The 23,922-nt window shown below is 41.9% G+C and overlaps 1 protein-coding gene across 1 annotated transcript in view; it reads left to right on the forward strand.

The window, feature by feature from the left end:
- The window catches only part of LRP8 (LDL receptor related protein 8), a 296,358-nt gene that overhangs the window by 163,140 nt on the left and 109,296 nt on the right, over window positions 1-23,922 (forward strand). The window contains exon 3 of the mRNA XM_077824837.1: window positions 2,212-2,334. Within this exon, the coding sequence (XP_077680963.1) occupies window positions 2,212-2,334 (123 nt within the window). The remainder of the gene's footprint in view (window positions 1-2,211; window positions 2,335-23,922) is intronic.

Genomic DNA, 23,922 nt, shown 5'->3' on the forward strand with positions numbered 1-23,922 from the left:
ACAATATTGCTGGGTGGGTTGAGGGAACCATTGCTGCGGCCCCTTGTGTTATATTTATCTGGGAGATTGAAGCCTTGATGGCAGATCCCCCTCTTTACAGTTCTTTAAGGACAAGGTCTCCTTACATCCACACCCTAAATTGTTGCCTAAAGTTCTGCTAGAGTTCCATCTTAGTCAATTATCTATCAGTTTTTTCCCCAAGCCAGATAGTTTTCTACATTAGGGATTCTCAACCTTTTTCTTTCTGAGGTCCCCACAACATGCTATAAAAACTCCACGGCCCACCTGTGCCACAACATCTTGTTTTCTGAATATAAAAGCCAGGGCCGGCATTACTGGATAGCAATTGCCCGGGGCCCCATGCCACAGGGCGCCCCACAAAGCTAAGTTACTCAGGCTTCTGCTTCAGCCCTGGGTGGTGGGGCTCAGGGCCACAGGCTTCAGCTCTTCGTGGCAGGGCTTAGGCTTTCTTCCCTGGCCCCAGCGAGTCTAACACTGGTCCTGCTTGGCGGACCCCCTGAAACCTGCTCGCAGCCCCCCAGGGGGCCCCGGACCCCTGGTTGAGAACCACTACTCTAGAGGAATCCTGTTTACATATCCTGGATGTTAGTAGAGCATTGGCCTTTTACTCAGATAGGACCAAGCAATTTAGAAAGTCACCTAAGCTCTTCATTTCCTTCCTGGATAGGTCTATGAGGTCATCAATCTCTACTCAGATACTATTGAGATTAATAATACATCCAGATATCCCTTGTTATGATGCTGCTGCGGGCATTCATCTCTCCCTCCACCCAAAAGGGTGATAGCACATTCAACTAGATTGCAGGAAACGCTACGGCATTACTGAAGGCTATGTTGAAATATGTAGAGCTGCTACATGGGCTTCAATGCATATGTTTTCAAAACATTACGCCCTGATCCATGCAGTCAGAGCCAATGCAGCACTTGGTTCTGCAGTGCTATTTTCAATTCTGGACTCTATTCCAAACCTCCCTCCTCTATCTGGGGATACTGGTCAGAAGTCAGTTGAAGTGGAGCACCCATAAGGACACTGCTTGAAGAAGAAGAGATTGTTCATGTTATGCCATCAGTGAAGTTTTTCGTGGTGCATGTCCCTGTGAGTGCTCCACTACCCACTCTCCTTCCCTTCTGCTTTGGACTGTTATTTGGGGGATGTTTGGATGGAGAATGAGCTGAGGGCATTTCACCCACACATCCCTATATGTCCTGATTATCCAGTACAGGGAGGCATAGGGCGCATATGTGGGTTGAACGGACACTGCTAAGTAAAAATCTCTCACAAAGGGCTCGAGAGGTGCGTGCACGCCTGAAGTGGAGCACCCCTGGGGACACACATCTCAGAGAACCACAGTGGCTGCACAAAGTGCGTAACCTCTTATTTACTTTCATTTTTCGAGAGCTATGGAAACAAATCTGCCTTGTTCTGTTTACAGCAAAGGGAAGCAAATTTGTGTAGGTCTCATGGGGATAATTAGTTTTGCTTGACTATTTTTGAGGGGAGCAGTTAAAACTATAAAAGGAGCCTCTACCCCCATGGCATTCTCTAAGGGGAAAACGTGATTTTAAAAAAATACAACATTGTCTATTTATGGTCATGGATCACACTTAAATGTTCAGTATTTAAAGTAGAGGATGCATTGCTCTTTTCCTGCTGATTTATCTAGGGCTGGACTATTAGACCACTGGGTGGATCTAGCTAACTGGAATGCCTTTCCCTCTGTTTGCCTTTCCCTCAGAGGGCTGTTGCGTGCAACTTCATTTTGCAGAAAGAAAGTTTACACACAAGGAATATATTAATATCTTCCAGATGCCACACTGTGATTGTCAATAATGCACATTTTCAATTCCATATAACAAGTGATTATAATAAAGCTAGCTAGTTATGCTAGGTCAATGAAGTATTCCCCACTTTGACTCATTTTAGCAAGAACTAAATGAAAATAGAAATGAGGGAGTCTATTTTAAAGACATGTACAATTGGGGACATAGGATTTTCAGATTGTCCAGAGACAAAGCATCCTTCTTTGATACCAGCTTGTTTCTTTGCCTTTGAGAAGCCAGTGTAGAATGTGAAATTACTTTTCCTCGTGTGGATGACAAGTATGGTGCTCCCTTTAGTGGGGATCAAGGGAGTGTAGAGTGTGTGCACTCCTGAGCTGAATTATGTTGTTTTTTGTTTCCTCCTTGCAGTGAAGAAAACCTGTGCAGAATCAGACTTCACCTGCAACAATGGCCACTGCATCCCAGCCAGGTGGAAATGTGATGGTGAAGAGGAATGCCCTGATGGGTCTGATGAATCAGAAGCGACGTGCAGTGAGTACTGTAGATAATCTATGTGTCTTGTGAAAATAGAAATGGTTTAGAATGGTACGGAAGACAGAGTCACCTGCCCTCCTGAAGTTTGCAGGATGATCCCAATTTTCAGAGTTCAGTTATAGAATAAGTTAGAGATGGAAAATTTCTGTTAGGTCATTCAGTCCTAAAGTTCCCGACAGTGTTCCCCTCTAAGCCGCACACCTGCGCGGTGACACAAATCAATCAAGTGCTACGCACTTGATTAGTGGAGCCACGCACATCCGGTGACTTGTGTTCAGGTGCCTCTCCCCCCGCCGCTCTACTGTCATGCTGCTCCTGCCCTCTGCCTTGGAGCCCCTGGCCAGCTACTCCCAGGACCCTCCCAGAGCAGGCAGGGAGAGGGGGGCACTGATGTCGGGGTGTCCCCCTCTTCCCTGTCAACGTACCCCATGTCTGCAGAGTGGAGGAGGAGGAACAGGGCCCGGGAGTTAGAGCTGCTGGCATCTACAGCAGTCTGAACGAGCCTTCAGACTGGAGAGTGCCGCTGTGCTTAAAGAGACAGCGCCTGGTCTCTCATACACTTCCCCAGCAGCCAGCACACACACACTCTGTCTCTGTCTCTCTCACACATACACACACACTCTCTCTCTCTCTCTCACCTCCCCACACATACTTATGTTATTGTTGTTGGTTTTCCTTCTTGGTACTTCCTGCAATGTACATATATTCTTTGGAATTTTATTCTTTTAAAGTGCTGTTATTTTAGGATTTTTGACAGGTCTATGCATTTCATAATTTTATTTCTCTCTTATGCTTAAATTTGAGTGGTGAGTTCTAAAATGCCTAACCTGTCCTGGCTGGAGAAATTATCCCTATGGTAACTTTTTAAAAATAACTATTATATCTAGGTTTTTTATTTCTCCTGGTGGCGCACATCCACACATTACGCCGGTATTAGTGAACATAACAAATTCATTCCACACATGGATGGAAAAAGTTACAGGGACCATTGGATCCCAACCTTTCAAGTAACTGTAGCAGCTTACCAGACTAAGATGTAGGCTGTACCACCCAGTGCCTGTCTCAGTTGTATAACTGGGATTAAAAGCAGCCTTAGCTGTGTTGCAAATTAGAATTCAGAGAGCTGGATAGGTCATGGTTAGCAACGGTGCACAAGAGATTGGCACTGAATCTTATCATGAAAGAGAAGGAATCTAGAGTACCATGTGTAAGAGCTTGGAATATTAGTACTGATACATATACCAGGAGCCACTGCTCTAATCCCTTCCCCAAAGGGTGTAGCATTATTCCCTGTAGTATTTATTTAATATCCGGTGATTTTGCATTGTTGGTCGTTGATTAGGGTTGGAAGAGACCACTGCTGAGGTCTCTTCCAACCCTAATCTTCTATGATTCTATGATTTGGAGTCTGAACTAAACCGATTGTAATCAATGGGCTTTGGATCAGGCCCTTTAAGAAATTCAGATTTATTCTGTATTGGATTGTGACATTCTGAAATTCATCATGCTGCGGTGCCTTTCTCTTGTGTTGCAATGCCACAACTTTGTAACACTACCGTGTCATAGCATTGTGTCAGTGATTTTTGTCTTGGAAGATGAATGAAGAAAGGTGAGCACTGTAACAGAAGAAGGATCAGCTGTGGGGAAAAACTGAAGCAGAAAGTCACTACAGCAAACACTCCTTTCAGTTTAGCGTCTTTCATAAATGCACCAGTTTAGTAAGAGGCAGGACATACGTGGCCTTGGTTCAGTGCATTTTACCTTTATCCTTTCACTCTTTATGAGAAGGTTCATCCACTTTCCATTGGTCTGGAATACTGAAGAGTTATTAAATATTGACTGGTGCTGAATAGAAGAGGCACCTCCCAAGGAAACTGGAATTGAAACACTTGCTAGCACATGAGCGTGCATGCGTTGTGTGTTCATGTTGTGCTTGGGAGGACCAGAGTAAACTAATATAAACCACACATTGAATTTCAAGTCATGTACTGCACAAATGTATTCCCATGGGTCAGCAACAGTGACAAGAAAAGTATTTTATCTGACTTCACCAGCGTGCAGCACAAGAAGAATATACAATTAACCATATTTTTTATTTATTTTTAAGCCTGATAGCCAGTTCTGCATTGCTACTTAATTAAGAAAGATAACTGTGCTTCTCTCTTGCAGGAAATAAGTGGATTATTTTTTTCAAGCCATAGACAGAGTACTGAAATAATTACCTGAACGATGGCATTAACATATTTATATACTGTATGTGTTTTGGTCTCTCTGTCCCTCCAGCCCCCTTCTTAGTCAAAAGCTCTCTTATTAATGCTGTATCCACTATCTGATTGTCACTGGATGTGGGTTGAATAAATAAGCAGTTCCATTCCCAGCAGTCTCTGTCTGTAAACCTCCTATCAGAGGCAGCAGAATGGGCTATGTTTAGAGCACCAGTTCAGCATAAGGTCCACAAGTGTTTCTTTTGACCTCCATCTCCTCTAGCACGTATGCATGTATTTCCTCGAAGATCAGCCTTCAAGCTGTGTACGAGGCTTGGATTGTGCAGGTACCCGAGTACCAGCCTTGTTAGCCATTTTATGAATGTGACTGTGCTGTCCCAAGCGGTGAGCTTTTGCTTGAAACCTAACGAGAGGCTGAATGAAGTCTGTGTTACTTTCACGTCAGGTAGTGCATGGGGGAACTGTGCCCTTGAAACATCTTTCCTTGTAATATGAAATGGGAGTGGGACGGAGAGTGGACTGTGTCACCTCAGACAAACAAAAAAACCCTTTGGTGGGAGAAAATTTTTTTGCTGTTAGGAGATGAGCTTGAGCAGGAAATCAGAAGCTCATTGAAGAGAGTGGGGGTACCAGTATGGAAGCAGTTTTCTCTTTGTATTTTTAATTAAGACAGTTTTCAAACCATATCAAACAGCACGGCAGAGTGGGATGGTGGGAAGCTTCTCTTCTTTGTTTAAATAAGATGATGTCATAATCCCACCAGGGAAAAATGTCCTCTTAGTTGGGGCGCTGAGAATTTTCTCCAGGGAATGCTCTCTCCTCTGCAGAAACAATAGGCCCTGAAGCTTAACACGGTACATTACAAAGCATCTGTGGCCACCTAGGGTTTCATGGTTGTCACTCTGCTGCACAGCTTGGCCACTTGGTACATCATAGTGACAAGAGATCCTCCTGCTTCACAAGCACAGGCCCTGACCACTGGAGCTAAAGGAGAATCTCTGTTAGCCGTTAGCGGAACAGGGTCTAAAACACACAGTTGAAGCAGCACTGATTCTTTCATGTAGTGGGCAGTGCTACACCTACACACTGACCAGTTCACTACCCTAGTATAGTGGCCATGAATAGTTTGCACTGCCATTAAAGCTGATGTCCAATTTCGATTCTCTTCCGCTTTTCAGTTGCTAATAACTTTCTCAAACAAACCTTCTTACTGGTGAAATTTTCCATTCTTCATCTCATCCTAAAGGTGTTTGGTTCTTTATTGTAAGTTTTAGCCAGATCAATTCAGTTTTGTGTAGAGAGTGAAATGACTCCTGTATCAAAGTTCACAAAGGGCCATATATGGCCTTGGGTCCACCCTGCTACTAACTACTCTTAATACAGTATGAAAATCTGTCTCCTCCCATGTTCCAGTTAGAGACCTAAAAAAAGAAAAATCTGAAACTAGAAATGTGAAATTTGGCTTGTTTTATAGGATCATTGAAATTGAAAGTTCATACCTGTTTGAAGAAAATCAAGCAAGTAGTTTTAAAGTTCTGAGAATTTAAAGTTATCAGTTTTACATGGACACTTGTAGAATTTTCCTCTCTGTTTTTTTTATACCTCACTTCTAAGAGATTTCAGGTGGAGTTCAGGCTGCTCAGCAACTCACAGGACCAAACCCATAATTTATAAGTATGCGTTGGTTGTGTGGTAAATTTAGCATAGTGGGGGAAGCTTTTCCAGTGTTCTGTAGGTCTTTCTACCACCATCACTTGGGGCAGAAGTGTGGTTATAAACCCTGTGGGCTATCAAAGGAAAAACTATTGGCGACATTCTTTTATTTTAATGTTCTACCCCTAACTTAAACACCGCACCCCACTGTGTGTGAACACAATCTGAGGACAGTTTCATAGCTGTAATAATATGGTGAAAAATCAGTGAGAGGTGAAATGTACATTCTAACAGTCTGGAAGGTCTTATTCCTATATGGTCCCTCCCATCTTCTCTGCTTTCTTCCTCTTTTTGGTCAAAGCATTGCTGAGTTTGTGCCTGTGGTCGGAAAACACCTGTAGGCCCCTTTAACTATCTCATTTTCCTTTTTGAGAATGCATCGCGGCTCAGTATTGGACAAGGCCCAGGCATGCCAATTCCCTCAGAAAAGAGCAGTTAGGGTAACTGAGATTTCTCATCGCAGGAGGATCAAACTCATTTTTAAAATTAGTTGCTATTAGAGAGACCACATAACTGGCAGCATCTTTGCCAGATCCCAGGTTCATTCCTAAAACAATATATCACCTAGATTAACACAACACTGGGGCATTGTCCATTGGAGCCAGTGAGGGCAAAGCACTGACATGCTTAATGTTACATTTTAAAAACACTTCCAGCTTAGAATATTGTCAGAACTGATGCTATTCTCCTTCTCAGTACTGACATCTGACCAGTTGCTAAATGGCTTTAACACTCTGGACACAGCTGGATCTTTCTGATTTGTTGTTAGTGATGTCATGCCCATGTCTATAATGCTCAGTAAAATGCAACAGTTTATTTCCCTTATTTGCATGTATAAAATCCCTTTTCCAGAAGTAGAAAAACACTCTTTGCTGGGCTTTCCTACATGCTTATTGCACTTCCCAGGGCACTGAAGTCCCTCAGTGTCCGTGTGCCCTGTGATGTGGTGACAGCATCATCATTGCGCAAGATTCGGTTATTTTTTGATATAGGTAATCATGAACCCAAGTGCCACCCCAGTGACACTGTTCCTGTTCTAGAGTTAATTGTCTGGGAGCAGTTCCATTCAAAGTTTCCTCTTTCACGGATTTTACAACTCAGCCCATTAAAAGAAATGTGGTTGAAACTTTGTGCTTAAGAGCCCAGCCTGAGAGCTGATGTTTTGTTTTAGTAAACCAAAAAAACCAAACAGTTTCTTTAGCCATTGGTGAGTTATAAAAGCAGAAGATGGAGAAGATTCAAAGGTGGAAAAGACTTTTACTCCCTGCGAACTCAAAAAACTGATGGTGTAGGACAGGCCTACCTGATTCTGAAGGGTAAGTCCCCCTGCTCAGTACTTCAGAGGAATGTGAAAACGCCCCAAAAGCCCAGTAAGGAATTCCTTCCTCAACCCTGAGTGTGAATACAGAGCAGTGGGGTGAAAGAAGTGAACAATCTGAGAAACTTTCACACACTTCCATATTTCAAAGTTAGGTTATTTATTTTCACTGGGGGTTCAGAGTCATCTAGTTAGTGAGAGTTTGCAGGATTGCTCCCCAGGTTGGCTTTTTAAGGCTTGTTTACTGTGATTAGTTTTGTAGCACAAACTGATTTGTAGCACAGACTCAACAGCAACTACACACCACACAACAGAAGCACTAACCCAGGAACCAATTCCTGCAAAAACCCTGTTGCCAACTCTATCCACATATCTATTCAAGGGACACCATCATAGGACCTAATCACATCAGCCACACCATCAGGGGCTTGTTCACCTGCACATCTACCAACGTGATATGTGCCAGCAATGCCCGTCAGCCATGTACATTGGCCAAACCGGACAGTCTCTACACAAAAGAATAAATGGACACATATCAGACATCAAGAATTGTAACATTCAAAAACCAGTAGGAGAGGACTTCAGTCTCCCTGGACACTCAATAACAGACTTAAAAGTGGCCATTCTTCAACAACAAAAAACTTCAAAAACAGACTTCAGCAAGAAACTACAGAACTGGAATTAATTTGCAAACTTGGCACCATCAAATTAGGCCTGAATAAAGACTGGGAGTGGCTGGGTCACTTAAAAAAAGTAATTTTCCCTCATAATATCATAGTAATACTCTCACCTTCTTGTCAACTGTTGAGAATGGGCCACATCCACCCTGATTGAATTGGCCTCTTTAGCACTGACCCCCCACTTGGTAAGGCAACTCCCATCTTTTCATGTGCTTTATATTTATACCTGCCTACTGTATTTTTCACTCCATGCATCTGATGAAGTGGGTTATAGCCCACAAAAGCTTATGCCCAAATAAATTTGTTAGTCTCTAAGGTGCCACAAGGACTCCTCATTGTTTTTGGTGATACAGACTAACACGGCTACCCCTCTGAAGACTGATTTCTGTTTCTCTCTTGGAAATTTGAAACAGCACAATTATCCAGCAAGGTATTTTTGGAAACGGTTACTGCGCGCAAACAACCCTCTCCTTTTTCATCTGTTTTCAGGCAGATCTTTAGCCCAAACATTTGCACATCTCCTCAGGTTCACCCAAGCAAATTATTCATACAGTGTGAGTTTCAAAGTGTCTCCATCAACTCTGAATGTCCTATCACTTTATGCACTAGTATATGGTTAATGAATTTGTTGAGTCTCATTGAGTTTTTTTCAGCCTTTGGGAAAACTTGTCTATCTTTATTTTCTACTAATTGATTGATTTGGAGATCTGTTGTAGGCTGGAGCCTGCCCTCTCTGAAGTCAATGGTAAAACTTCCATTGACTTAAATAGGAACAGGGTGAGCCCCTAAATCAGGAGAGGTGAACTGTCTCTGAAAGCCATATTAACTCAGGAATTTTTACAGTCAGCTAAGAGGCAGGACTCACTGGCAGGATCAAAAAGTTGTATTAAATGAGGTTGAAAATTATTTTTTTAAATTCATACTAATGGGGTAGAGCTTACTGTTAAAAATATACTTTACAAATGAGATGTCACAGAGAGATGGGTGAGACACGCCAGGAACAAAGAAATAGCTGATGCCCATACCAAGCTGCTGCTGCTGGAAGGGGAGGCTTGACACACACACAAAGAATTGTATCTGTGTTGCTAGGAGAGGATGAAATCAGCTAATTGTGGACATCTGCTTTGGGATGCTAACTGCCAGGATCACTTTTCTTGTGATTCTGATCAGATTGTGCCTTTGTGGACTTCGGTGGTGGCCCCTATTTAAGCTTTCAGCCTGTCAGTTAATTGAAATTCAGCACCTTGTAATGATGCCAATACGCAAAAGCAAATAAACTTAACATTTTGTTTTCAGTGTTATTTTCAGATAAACGTCAGAGTACAACCAACATAAAGTTTCCTTTGAGGAATACAGTATTCTCCTTCTGTCTTAGAGCAGCATTGTTGTGTCTCCTTCACTACAGCCAGGAAATTCTCTGAATCCACGCTCACTGCTATAGATCAGCCAGCAAAAGGTGCTCTGAAATAATCATGCATTTAATTTTTATGGTACCAGTTTGCTGTTCTATTCTAGGTGCCTCACCAACAACATCATTAAAAATCTATCAGATAGGAGTAGTTGGAAGCCTGTTAGGGTTTAGTTAATCCCCCGCCTACCATGAAAGCCTATCAGCAGCTATTTTGAGATGCAAGGTGAGCTGTCTGCATCATAGTAATATCAAGTGCATGGGAAATAACTGCTCACCGAAGCTTAATACAGTAGAGAAGAACACCACAGCCAGGTGAAACTACAAGGAGAACTTCAGTAGGTAGCAGGTATACTATCTCACATTAGGACGTAGTGAGAACACCAAAGTGCATCATGGGAACTTTCAATAATCAAAGGAGGTCAGGGGAGTTCAGTTTTATCCATCCAAAAGACGGTACCTTTAACAGCACCGTGCCCTCTAACACCATGCTGGGACACAGTGCTTTCTTCATGTTGGAGTTCATAATGACTCAGTGGTTCATAATGACTGGTTCATAATGACTCAGTGGTCACCTAGTACCAAATTCTGCAGCATCGTAGGTTTTCCTTGGCACTTTTTCTATAAAATTCTTTTAAGCATGTGAAACTTGGTGTGATCACAGGCCATAGTGAAATAGCTGGAGACAAAATTTAATATCAGGAATGTTGACGGTTGCACGTAGAGGTACAAAACAATAGAGTGTGTCATTACTGCCCAATCCAAAATGAACTTGTTTTCCTATTATCACAGTTTTGGAAAGTGTTACGTCCTTACCTAGGCTGTATATTGGCTCCATTTGACATGTGATGGACTCTGAAAAGGGTGAGCAGATTTCCTTGGACCTCTGCATTGAGGACATTGTCCTTTACAAGTGAATTGCCTTGAATTTCTAGGAAGCAAATATTAAGCAGTTTATTTTGTACTATCTTCCATCCAATTTCTTGACGCTAAAGAATGGGTTGGGGATTTTCTTATTGAGCTAGCAGAGACTCCTTGCAGAATTACAGCTTTAGCCACCTGATATTGTTTCACCCTAGTAACTGAACTGTCTGCTTTCTCGCAGCATTTGAAAAGGGAAATTTTAAATACCCTCTGAAGTATTTTGGTTATTTAATCAGAGAGACAATTTAAAAAAAAAAGCTCCAGAGAAAATAAAAATTGCTAACAAATGGTAATAGCGCTGATCGGAACACAAACTAAACGAATAGAAAAAGCAAGTGAAAATCTGAGCTGGCAAACTCTAGCCTCAGGACATTGTATATGTATAATGAGATCAAGGAATTCAGGCAGCATAAATTTAGCACTGACTTTTTTTTCCTCATCGGACACGTGACACTTTCCCAGTGAATACCAGAAATTATTATACAGAAAAATATAGTGGGGAGTTTGCGGGGATTGAAAGAGGAGAAATCTAATACCATATTACACATAATAGAGCGATGATTTAGCGAGGATAGGTTTAATGAGCAGCACTCATGCAAATTGATCTTTAAATGGAGATATAATTTGCAGTCAGACTCTGAATTTGGATCTCAGATGCCAGCACCAGAAAGTCAGACAGTTTGTGCTCTCTTTTATTTCTAAATGGCTGCTCAGAGAACATGACAGTTTTATTTTTAATATATTCTATTCTGTGGTCCTGAAGAACCTAGCATGCTGCTGGTGTTTTATAAAAAGTGTATTATAATGATTATTTCAGTCCTGTGGATTTCTGTTAAGTTGCACCAAGTGAAATACTGTAATTGCTGGCATGTCTTTCCTCCCTTCTACACATCTGCTCCCAACTTCTGTCTCCTCATTTACCCCCAAATAAATTGTTTTTGTGTTATTCCTCTTTGATCCAGATCTACTGCATGACTGACTTGGTTTGGGGACATTACTGTAGGTTTCTGCAAAGCAAGTTGTTAGACTGTTTCTTGCCCTATGAGACTTTAGTCCTGGAGGGGAATGATGGAATGTCTCATTTAGGGCATCACACAAATACTGGGTCATTGAACTTTGAGCAGGAAAAAAAATAGGCCAAATCAGTCAGAGAGAATCAGATATCAAGTTCTGGGACCTGGGGCTGTACTGCAGACAGAGATTCCCTGTGTCTTTTACAAGAGTGGCAATTAACAGAGCAATCCTATTAGTATACACTGTGATGCTTGATGTTGGGTTTTTTTAGATGGGGTAGGATAAATTCTCGAGGACCCTTCTATTTTATGAGTAGTTATACAGATGGCTGAATATCCCACAAGAATTTCAAGGAATTACAGATTAGATGATTGAATATCAGATGCCCCGGGGCCTGTTTTTACAATGGATAAAACAAACTCCTTGGTTTCACTGCACCAAATGGCAATTTTTTGCATAAAATACAGCAGCTCAGATAATAGCAATGTTAGTGTTCTCCAGCAGAACAATGGGACAGATGGAGCTATGCTGAAGACCATGCCCAAACTCTTCACTACATCTATAAGGCAGACAGGCTAGAGAATACAGAAATGTAATTATGAAAATTTCCAGTTACAAAATTATCATGACTGGTGTGGCGATGTAAGAGGAAGAAAGAAGACAGCCTGATTTTCAGATACTCAGACTGAAGCTGCAGTGCTAATAGAACAGTCATTTCTGGACTTGCTTACAGTGTTTGTTGTAGCTGTGTTGGTCCCAGGACATTAGAGAGACAGGGTGAGGCAGTATCTTTTATCGGACTAACTTGAAAGCTTGTCTTTTTCACCAACAGAAGTTGGTCCAATACAAGGTGTGACCTTGGCTCTCTAGTTTCTTGACGTGTCAACTTGATCAAATCAAGTATGGAAGTCACCAAGACAGAATAAAGATGGAACACCATTAGGGCTTTTTTATAGTCTCTTTTTTCTGATTATCACTATACTTTAACTCCATACCCAGGATAGTTTTCATATTGTTCACAAACCTCTGTCAGCATATTACCAGTTCCAAGTATAATTAGGGAGGATTCCAATTTTAAATCTTGATATTCTAGCTCAGTGGTTCTCAACCTTTCTAGACTACTGTATTCCTTTCAAGAGTCTAATTTGTCTTGTGTACCCCAAGTTTCACCTCACTTAAAAACTGCTTGCTTGCAAAATCAGAATAAAAATGCAAAAGAATCACAGCACACTATTACTGAAAAATTGCTTATTTTCTCATTTTTACCATATAATTATAAAATACATTGATTGGAATATGAAAAGGAGTACTAGTGGCACCTGAGAGACTAACTAATTTATTTGAGCATAAGCTTTCATGAGCTACAGTTCACTTCATCGGATGCATTCAGTACATTTCAGCATGATACTTGAGCGGTCTGCGTCTCCTGTCAGGGAGCATGTGAGCTGCTTGCACATACTAGCGAACCAGGGACAGATGCTGGTGAGCCTGGTGCCCACACTAGTGGGCAGGGCTGAGGGCAGTACAGCCACACTGGAAGAGTTGCCTGCATGGGGCGCTGGCTCCTGTGATTGCCAGCCCAACATAGAATATTAGGGTTGGAAGGGGCCTCAGGAGTCATCTAGTCCAACCCCCTGCTCAAAGCTGGACCAGTCCCCAATTTTTCTCCAGATCCCTAAATGGCCCCCTCAAGGATTGAACTCACAACCCTGGGTTTAGCAGGCCAATGCTCAAACCGGTGAGCTACCCCTCCCCGCCTAGACAGACATGCTGCTGCTTTTGCTGTTGCGTTTCCCGGTAGAGCCCTGCAGCTCCGTGGATATCTGCTTTATTTCCGTGGATGTTCGTGGATATCAATTTTGTATTTGCACAGAGCTCTACTCATTCCTCTGTTTAAGGACCATCCTTCTGAATTTAGTGGAATCTAGTGAAACCAACTCAGGGGAGTTCTTCCCCTTCAGTAGTAGGCAAACCTCATCTGAGACTGTCCTCTTGACAGTCAGCCTTTGGATCAGTGGTTAATATGTCTTTTGTTTAGTGTTATTTGGCTTCAGAGTTTTACTCACCTGCAGATGGAATTACATGTGTAAATTAATTTTGCAGGTTTGATAATGATTAGGGGTTAGTTTTATCAACAATAAAAGCCCTTAAATAATATTTATTTAAACAAACAAATATTTTAAAGGAGGATCGTAACAGTTCACAATTAGATTTTCAGAGGTTTTAGGGCCAATACAAAGCCCATAGGAGGTAGCTATTAAGTCCCCTCAAATGTTTATGCTGTTCTTATTCCTGAATCACGTATTATACCACAAGAAACAAAACAACTTTTCAGTGCTGTATCCCATACTTTGATGTCTGTGATGCTTCCATGCCTCAAATCTACTCTACGCATTTGTTAGTCAAATATTATGAAGATGCTGGCATTTAAATGATTGCCTTCTTGGTCTAATGCCTTCTTACAGTTCATAAACAAGGATGACAATGAAAGATTTTGTTGCTATCATTTTATAGCTGTGATTAATTTTACATCGGTTTCAGTTGACAAGAGGAAGAGAGGGAAAGTGAGGGTTAAGCATGTGAAGGTTTTGTATCTGCAATTATTTTATAGCCTATAAAAACTGAAACAGTAAAAAATGAAGAAGCTTTGGAAGATAGAGTTTTTGTTTTGGCCATCAGACATCGTTCTCTCTGTTCACCTCCTCTTTGCTTTTTGGAATTCAGAATGATTTATTTTTTACTGGGGTTGACAAAATCATGGTAGATAACAATATAAACTATCAGCTTCTTCATTTTACCATTTTTTTTTTCAGAACAGTCCTGACAAAATATAGGTTCAAAATTTAGCATTTGTTAAAACAAAAGGAGGGGAGTTTGGTATCATGCAGCTGGTCTAATATGAATAGGAATAATTTCTGGAAATCAAAAGCAAAATACAATTTGAATATTCTTCTACTGTGTTAGAAACCCAAACACAATAGTATTATGCTAGTGCATGACAGCTAAAAAAGTGAAACTGCCTGGTTTCATTTCACTGTCCCAATTGAAAGTTATGTCTTTAACATTCTTTTAGTTTTAATAATCCACATGTTAATATCACAAAAGTCGTGGAATTGCATGACCTCTGGTTCTTACTTTTAAGAGTCAAATTCTTGCTCAGCGAGGTTGACTGTATGGGATGAACTTTTCTAGCAAGGTATAGGTGGAAAAGGATGTTCTGCCAAGCCATAAGACTGCATGCTGCTGGTGGTGTGTGACATCCTAAATAGGTTCAGTTCGTTTTAACATCTCAGCTGAAAGACTTAAAAAATGACTATTCCATCCTGAAAAACTAAAATTAGTGTTTTTTGTAAAAGATTAAAGTTATATTTCCAGATAGACTTTAATAGCAGCAGAACTATTCAGGTTGTGTCCTTCCATTTGCACATGTAAATCAATTTAGGATGTTATGATTTTTATAAATGATTGATTCTTTGCTTGCCTTCTGATGCCAACTCTTTTTTGCATTAAGCCAGAGGTAGGCAAACGACGGCCCGCGGGCCACATCCGGCCTGCAGGACTGTCCTGCCCGGCTCTTGAGCTCCCGGCTGGGGAGGCTAGTCCCCTCTCCTCCCCTTCTGTCTCCCCTCCCCCCCCAGCCTCAGCTTGCCACGCAGCAAGCGTGGGAGGGGGCTGCACTGTGGAGGCAGGGGAGAGCAGGGAGGGAGGCTCACCTGCAGCCTCAGGGGAGCAGGCGAGCTGTGTGGGTGGCAGGAGCGCGGGTGGAGGACTCAGGAGGAGCACCGGGCGGCCGCACAGCCAGCCGGAGAGAAGCGGCGCTTTGAAGGGGAAACCACCGCTTCTCTCCAGCTGTGCGGCTGCCCCTGCTCCTCCTGAGTCCTCCACCCATGTTCGCAGGCCCACATTCTGAAAGGGGCTTTAGAGGGGGGGTTGGATAGGGGGTGGGGTCCCGGGGGGCCTGTCAGTGGGCGGGGGTGTGGATAGGAGTTGGGGCAGTCAGGGAGCAGGGGGGGTTGGATGGGGGGGCAGTTTGGGGCAGGGGGTCTCAGGAGGGGGTGGTCAGGGGACAAGAAGTAAGGGGGGTTTGATGGGTCGGAGGTTCTGAGGGGGGAAGTCGGGGCGGAAAGTGGGAGGGCACGGATAGGGTTAGGGTTTGGGGAGGCACAGCCTTCCCTAGCCACCCCTCCATACAGTTTTGGAACCCCAGTGTGGCGGTCAGGCCAAAAAGTTTGCCCACCCCTGCATTAAGCTCTTCCTGTCATCCAGATTCTCCTGTACTTGTTGCCTCTTGTCTGGCAAGTAATTTTTTACAGCTTAGTTTAACATCTCATCTCTAATATATCAGCACCCCTTTCTATGGCAGTGCAGTGTAATAATTGGATATGTAATAATTGGATACCAAAATCTTGATGTAACATCTCAGTGTCTGCCTGAGAGGTGAAGGTGCTATCAACAAAGACATATCATGGCTTCCTTTGTGTTATGGTATACTATTGAGGTGTACAGTACAGAGGGCTACATTGCACTCCAGTTCGGACTGCAAGAAAAAAAGCAAAAACTTGTCCAAATGCTACTGCAATGGCAAATACCAAGGGATCTATATGACTGTTTATAACATGCTTAGGTGAACCTTTCCTTTAAAAAAATTATTGCAGTATTTCAGCAAACATCAGGTGACTAGCAAGACATTTTAAGAAGGAACATTCCTAGCTAGTGAAAGCCATATTACCCTAAATTCCAGATAGTAGTCCAGCTGTTTCATGAGTCCTGCATAATTGGTCCTTATAATTTTGTTCATTCAGTTTGCCAGGTTTCATTATATTTGCTCATCTGTGGGGAACTTCGGTGGCTTCAGTTTCCTGTTGATGAGAAGTACTTTTCAGCCTTTATCTTTTTACAGATGGTTATCTTCATACTGGTGCTTGACTCTTTTATCCTCTGTATAATTTTGTGCTCCTTGTCCCTGTTTTGATTAGAACTTTAGTAATCTCGGAGAATGAGAGAAAGAAAATGCATCTAGACAAAAAGAAAATGAAAGAGCAGCTGCTTAATACAGAGGCTCAGACAAGTCAGAGGGTACATACTGGACTCTTTGCCACTCTTGGGAGACTTCTGGAGAGAACAGTATTTTCATTCATATCACCAGTGGGCTTTATATGGATTACAATATGCATTATTAAAGTGTTTCTGCTTTCTAACATATAGGATAAGAATTGCTTCTTGATAAAACAAAGAAAGTAAAGAGTTCAACCATCCAGCATGCCAAGCACATACTCATTTATACTGATCTCATTTACACTGGGGAACAGGTGGAGCAATGGCATTGAAGTCATTGGGCCAGATTTTCCCCTGCATTGGTGGTACTGGGTGCCCTTTTAACTGCATAGAGCTAATGTATTGGGTCTGGTGCAACCCACTCTTCTGTCTGCTGGCATAGTAGAAGTGGCTGAAAGAAAGAGGGTATGGCTGGATTTTTTTCAGTATTCCACTGAACCCAGGCTGGCATATTGGTCCCTTTTGGGCCATTAACATCTATAATAATACACATATTAAGTATTTATACTATGGTAATATCCAAAGGTCCCAATCAGGATTTAGGCTCCTTTGTCCTGGGCACTGTATGATATAATTTAGAGCAGCCCTCAGGCTTCTGTAATTTATACCTAGGGATTGAATTGGCATGCAGCTATCTCAAAGCTGCTTTTGGAACCCCACCCTTAAGTTGCAATGTGTGCTTCTCAGCCATAATTGAGGGGCTGGGACTTTGCATTCAGTGAAGTTACACTACTCCTATACCTGCATAACTAAAACCAGAGTCTGGCTCAGAATCTCTCTTCATATATCGTCATATGAGATTTCCATAGCCTGCCACTATGGACATCTCAAACTAGTATTCCCTTCCCCTTCGTCCCCCCATCCTCCCCCAATCTCTCCACTGCCTATGAGCTTAATAATACCGTTTGTATTCAGACTTTCCAGAGCAAACCTTGGAAAGTAACTCTATTTATTGATGGCCGTCTCACTAAAGGCAACAAGTGATGTCTCAGCTTTCAGGCATTTGATTGGTGTCACTGTGGAAACTGAAGACTAAGCAAAGAGGCTTCCACAGCTGAAAATAATTTGTGGATGGTGGGGAATGAAGGGTGTGAGCTACTGATAAAAGTGTTTCTAATCCTCTAGATTTATCATTCTGCAGTGAGCTTTTATGTAGCTCATGGGAGGGGAGCAGGGGGAAGAAACAAAGAACAAGTAACAATAGACCTTTTTTTTTTTTTTTTTTTTTGGCTGATAGTGAAATAAATTAATCTATGAGGAAAAATAGTGTGATCTTTGGGTAAAGGTTATTTGAACCTCTAGATATTTCCAAGGTATAGACAACTTGGTACAAATAGCTCATACAAAAGAAAACCCGCAGCTAGTAATAATAGGTCATTTGTATTGGTGCCCTCTTCCTAGATTCTACAATGTATTCATTTATAAGAAATAATGCAGTGGAAAATTACAGTGGTACAATCTAAAAATTGTTTGCATAATTAAAGTCCCATTTTATTTCCATAATTATAATATGCTTATTTGATGAAAAACTGTTAGTGATCCATTATATTTCCAATCAGTCAGTAAGGTAAATAAATTGTATTGAAGGGCTTAAAGGAACACTTAACAACTTTCAAAATCACATTTTAAAACCCCTTTTTCCATTTAGTTTTCCTACTACTCTTCCATCCAAAAACCACAGCACTTTCAAGTTCTAATTACCTCAGTACCGTATCTGAGCACCAGCAAGTCTGCTAAGCACTAAATGAGTAAAGCTTTGGCACTGTAACAGAGCCAAAACCTAGGGCCCCAGTCCTGCAACTGCCTGTACGTAGTCAGACTCCGCACACCTGTGTGGAGCCTAATTAAATCCAGTGGCATTCTGCACAGGGTCACACCAATATATCTGCTTTCTGGCACAGAATTTACTATCTGAGTAAAGTTACATGTGTCCATTTGCAGGATTGGGCTCTAAATTAAGACGTGATGCAAAAAAATGAGGAAAATAAATAAGCAAAATGGTGAAAAGTAGACTAGGACAAAGCTTACAGTAAACAGATCACAGGGTTCCTCAGCTAAGGCCAGGGAACAACTATTGTTTTGTTAATTTTTTGATTGTATTATGATAATTATTATAAGTGGTTTGGCAAAATTGGGTATATTGGGTTCGTTTGAACGTGGAGAAGAAGCTAGGTTGGTGAAAAGGTATAGAGAGGCTGCTCCACGCATATGGGCAACATGAGAGAAAGCAGAGGAGTGTGACAGGAAGAAGGGAAGAGAAGCGATATAGAAGCTGCCTTCAGTGGTGAAGGTCACCACTGAAAATAGAGGTAATCATAGGTGCCAAGGTCACACAGGAGGCCTGTGGCAGGCACAGGACTGGAAGTCGAGAGACCTGAGCTGACTTCTCAGCTCTGCCCCTAATGTGTGGGGTGACCTCGATGGTGGACAAGTTCAGTAGTTTCTCGATGTTTCAGTTTTGCCATCTGTAAACAGATGAGATGTAAACAGATGAGAACAGTGATACTTTTGCTGAGACTGCCAAAAGTGGCGTCAGTTTGCATTATTCATGGCACAGAGATCCACTAGGAGCTGGGCTGAATATCATTTTGTTCACATAGGCCACTGAACTTCCAGTCAGGTGGTTTTGTCACTACTCAATGGGCTCAGTGTGGCCAGAGGGTTAATATGAGCACATTGGAAGCCCTTTAATACTTAGGGCATTAGCTAATTTATCCTTCGGCACCCCTATAAAGTAGTTAAGTTTCATTATCCCCATTTTACAGATGGGGATATTGAGGCAGGGAGTAAGACCTATGTTTTCAAAAGTACATGAGCAAAGATACATGCACAGATTTTCAGACATGATGTGTGGCTATTTGGGATGCCTCAATTTTTGGACAACCAGCTTGAGACACAATGGATCCCATTAAGGTGACGCAGATTGAGTGCCCCAAAACAGGCTTCCAAAACGAGCAGATACTTCTGAAAATCTGTGCATGTACTAGATGGGGATCTGCCTGTGGGTAAGCTTTTCTGACTTGAGCATGTACTCTATTGCGCACAGACTTTAAAAAAAACTGGGGCCAAACAGCTTGCTCAAAATCACAGAGGGCATCGGTGTCAGAGCCAGCATTTATTTGAACTCAGGAATTCTTAACTCATAGTGTTGTATTCACTGTATGGGAGGAATCATAGAATATCAGGGTTGGAAGGGACCTCAGGAGGTCATCTAGTCCAACCCCCTGCTCTAAAGCAGGACCAATCCCCAATTAAATCATCCCAGCCAGGGCTTTGTCAAGCCTGACCTTAAAAACTTCTAAGGAAGGAGATTCTACCACCTCCCTAGGTAACGCATTCCCGTGTTTCACCACCCTCCTAGTGAAAAAGTTTTTCCTAATATCCATAACCTCCCCCACTGCAACTTGAGACCATTATTCCTTGTCCTGTCCTCTTCTACCACCGAGAATAGTCTAGAACCATCCTCTCTGGAACCACCTCTCAGGTAGTTGAAAGCAGCTATCAAATCCCCCCTCATTCTTCTCTTCTGCAGACTAAACAATCCCAGTTCCCTCAGCCTCTCCTCATAAGTCGTGTTCCAGACCCCTAATCATTTTTGTTGCCCTTCGTTGGACTCTTTCCAATTTATCCACATCCTTCTTGTAGTGTGGGGCCCAAAACTGGACACAGTACTCCAGATGAGGCCTCACCAATGTCGAATAGAGGGGGACGATCACGTCCCTCAATCTGCTCGCTATGCCCCTACTTATACATCCCAAAATGCCATTGGCCTTCTTGGCAACAAGGGCACACTGCTGACTCAGATCCTGCTTCTCGTCCACTGTCACCCCTAGGTCCTTTTCCACAGAACTGCTGCCTAGCCATTCGGTCCCTAGTCTGTAGCTGTGCATTGGGTTCTTCCGTCCTAAGTGCAGGACCCTGCACTTATCCTTATTGAACCTCATCAGATTTCTTTTGGCCCAATCCTCCAATTTGTCTAGGTCCCTCTGTATCCTATCCCTCCCCTCCAGCGTATCTACCACTCCTCCCAGTTTAGTATCATCCGCAAATTTGCTGAGACCATACCTTTCCATATGTAGTCTATTGTGTCTTAGAAATTGTTGGTATTCTGATACTTGTGATAGACTTTTATCGCCTGATTTTTAAAAAGTGATGAATACCTATGGTTACTGTTATGTTAACTGGCAGTTGGGGTTGTTCAGATCCTCTGAAAATCAGCCCAGTAGAGTATAAAGAATAGTATTGTGTTGTCCCAGCACCTGTTAATGCTTTATGGCTCAGGGACAGAATTTCCCTTATTACTCTCCATAATTGAAGTTTTATATCTTGGCTGTGAAAGTTTAGAGGGAAATGTTTTAGCTATTTAAATACCAGGAACACAGAAAAACAGAATTTTGCTTGTTTCTCATATGTCAAAACTCCTTGAATTACCAGATTATCCTAGGTTTCAGAGTAGCAGCCGTGTTAGTCTGTATTCGCAAAAAGAAAAGGAGTACTTGTGGCACCTTAGAGACTAAGAAATGCATCCGAAAGCTTATGCTCAGATAAATTTGTTAGTCTCTAAGGTGCCACAAGTACTCCTTTTCTTTTTGCAGATTATCCTAGTTTAACCAGTACACCTGGTTTACTTTAAAATATAGTAATATTTTTAGAAGGACAATTTCACACAAAATGTGTTTAAAAAAATAGAATTCAAGGACCCTTAGATATTCACTGAAATAAGCATAGGTTTCAGCCTTAATGTTCAATCTGCTGTGTTTTGTTAATTAAAGAAATTACTTTGTGCCAGGTATGTGAGCCTCTGTCAGTGCATGCATGTGTAAGGGATCCAGTATTAGGATTTATACAGGAAGTAGGATTGGGGAGTTTTGTGTTATGGTAAGTCTGATGGTGACGCTTCTCAGGGCACCGAGAGCTGTGAGTCTTCTTGTTGCCACCTTCTTCCAGCATGAGGGAGTCTGGCATACGCCATGCCATATGGGTGTCAGCCCCCTAACACCACCAGCACTCTCCTCTGGCCCACTCCAGTCCTGCCAGTTGACAATAGATGTACCCCAGCCCTCGAGTCCCTTTGACGTGTCCCCCTGTGGTATCCAGCCCCGATTACTGGATACCCACAAAAATTCCAGATCCTCCATTCCCAAAGAAACAGTGTACGTCAGTTTGCCAGTTTTACCGTAGACCACTGTTCCTGTATCACACACAGCACTTGACTTCAATTATAGTAAAACAGAAGGAAATGTGTTTAAGAAAAAATAGAGATTCAACAAGAAACAAATGTGAATGATGTAAAGAAATGGTTTACATACAGAACAAGATAATAAAATGTCGACTGGGCCTGCACTTATTAGTAGTTAGCTTTCCTAGCTAATAAAGTAGATTCTGACCCCAAAAGTTTAGTCTCTTGAAGCGTTTGCCAGCCCCAAGGAGCCAAGACCTAGTTTTAGGTGAAGCACCCTGGCTCATCAACATATCTTCTCAGTGAATGACCCAGAGTGTCTTTCTCCACCCTGTGATATACTGAATCAGTATCTTGTCTCTGTTCACAGACAGGGCACTCCCCTCGCTGTCAGATTTTTCCTTTTCACTGTCAGATGGTTTCGATGTTTATAGTTTAGCTTTGATGATTTTCCATTGACTTTTCCAGGTTGGTGCAAAAGTGGACAGTTGAGCAATACATGACATAATCAGCTAGTCAGAGAGAGGTGACAACTGCCTCCTGCTTGAATGGGTCAGCACCAAGACACATGATTCTCTGGTGACTCACTTTACCTCTAAAACTGAGGGCGTAATGTTCAATGTTGTTACATTAGTCCTTAAATAGTAAGCAAACACACATCTCACACTGGTATGAGTATCAATACAAGCTTTCAGTAGAGACCTCATATGCTACCCATTAGGAATAAATCCCACGAAAGCGGTGTCTTAGGTGTCGTGAGTTTGTCTTGTCTGAGACAGGAGTTGCTTTTAAAGAACAGTGAAACCTTTATTGTTTGGCACCAATAGGCCACACTGAGGCTTTTGCTTTGTTCTTGAATTAAGCTCATGCTGTTCATAGATAATTTAAATGGAGTCTGCAGTGTTTTTGTGGTGGTTTTTCTGATATATAGATAGACTTGTGGGGTTGAAGTTGATTCCCCTTCTGTTGATTTGTAATAAGAAATTATTATACATGTTAAAACTTTATTGTAAAAAGTTATTGGCTTCAGGAAACATACCAGTCTGTGATGAGACTCCTATTTTAGCAATGTAAACATGTGTACCTTTCCATTTGCACCTGCTTTAATCAGAGGACTCAATTGGTGATGCTTTTTAAATACTGAGGAAGGATCTGTGTAGCATGTTCTAAGTGATTATAGCTAGAAGTAGTAGAATGATGTTAAGGAAAGTTCAGTTTAATCTAAAATAATCAGGAAAAATATCCTTTCCATAATATCTGTTAGATGGTCGAGTATTCTCTCAAAGGGTGGAAGCCCCATTGCCTGGCCAATTTTAAGAGTCAGTAGGAAAATGGAGTGAGATGGATTATTTGACCTATTAAGTATTTTCTATAACTTAATTCTACCAAATATGTACAACTGGGGGATCAGCACAAATGCTTTCCTGAAACCACTGAATTGGATGACCCAAGCCCTGTACTAGGAGAAGCAGTTGTGAGAGGGGAATCTGGTGTTCAGGTTCCCAAGTGAGTGTTCAACAATTAAGCTAAATCAGGAAGCTTATGATTTGAGGCCAGCTATGCCTGTTTTGTGGCTAAATCACAATTCTATATATTCTTCCTATTCAATCAGAGTTTCTCATTTAGTTTCCATGTTGATGGCTTGGAAAGAGGTTTTTTCCCCCACCAGTGTGTAAAACTGGAAGCTGTCATGTGACCCATCTCCCAGAAGAAAGAATATATTCCTGTCTGCCTATCAGGTATTATGAGAACTAGGGCTGCAGGCTTCAGCTTTTGAGACATGGTCTCTCCCATTGCACCAAAGGAGGAATTTTGATAGTTCAAATCAGCAAACATGCTGATTTACTTTCTCTGTACAGTAATTACTTACATTCTTCCCCAGAGATCCTCAGAATTCTAAATTAGAGTCTTAGGAGCGGAGATGAAAAGTGAGTGTCAAATGAAAGAGAGAGAGAGACAATACATACGGTATAGGTCAGTTTTTGCCCTCATTTATATCCATGCAACCTTTGATTTCAGTCAGGAGTGCACTGCATGTAAATCTAGGCAGAATTTGGTCCCAAATATTC

The sequence above is a fragment of the Eretmochelys imbricata genome, chromosome 8, assembly GCF_965152235.1.
Source record: "Eretmochelys imbricata isolate rEreImb1 chromosome 8, rEreImb1.hap1, whole genome shotgun sequence".
Lineage (NCBI taxonomy): Eukaryota > Metazoa > Chordata > Testudines > Cheloniidae > Eretmochelys > Eretmochelys imbricata.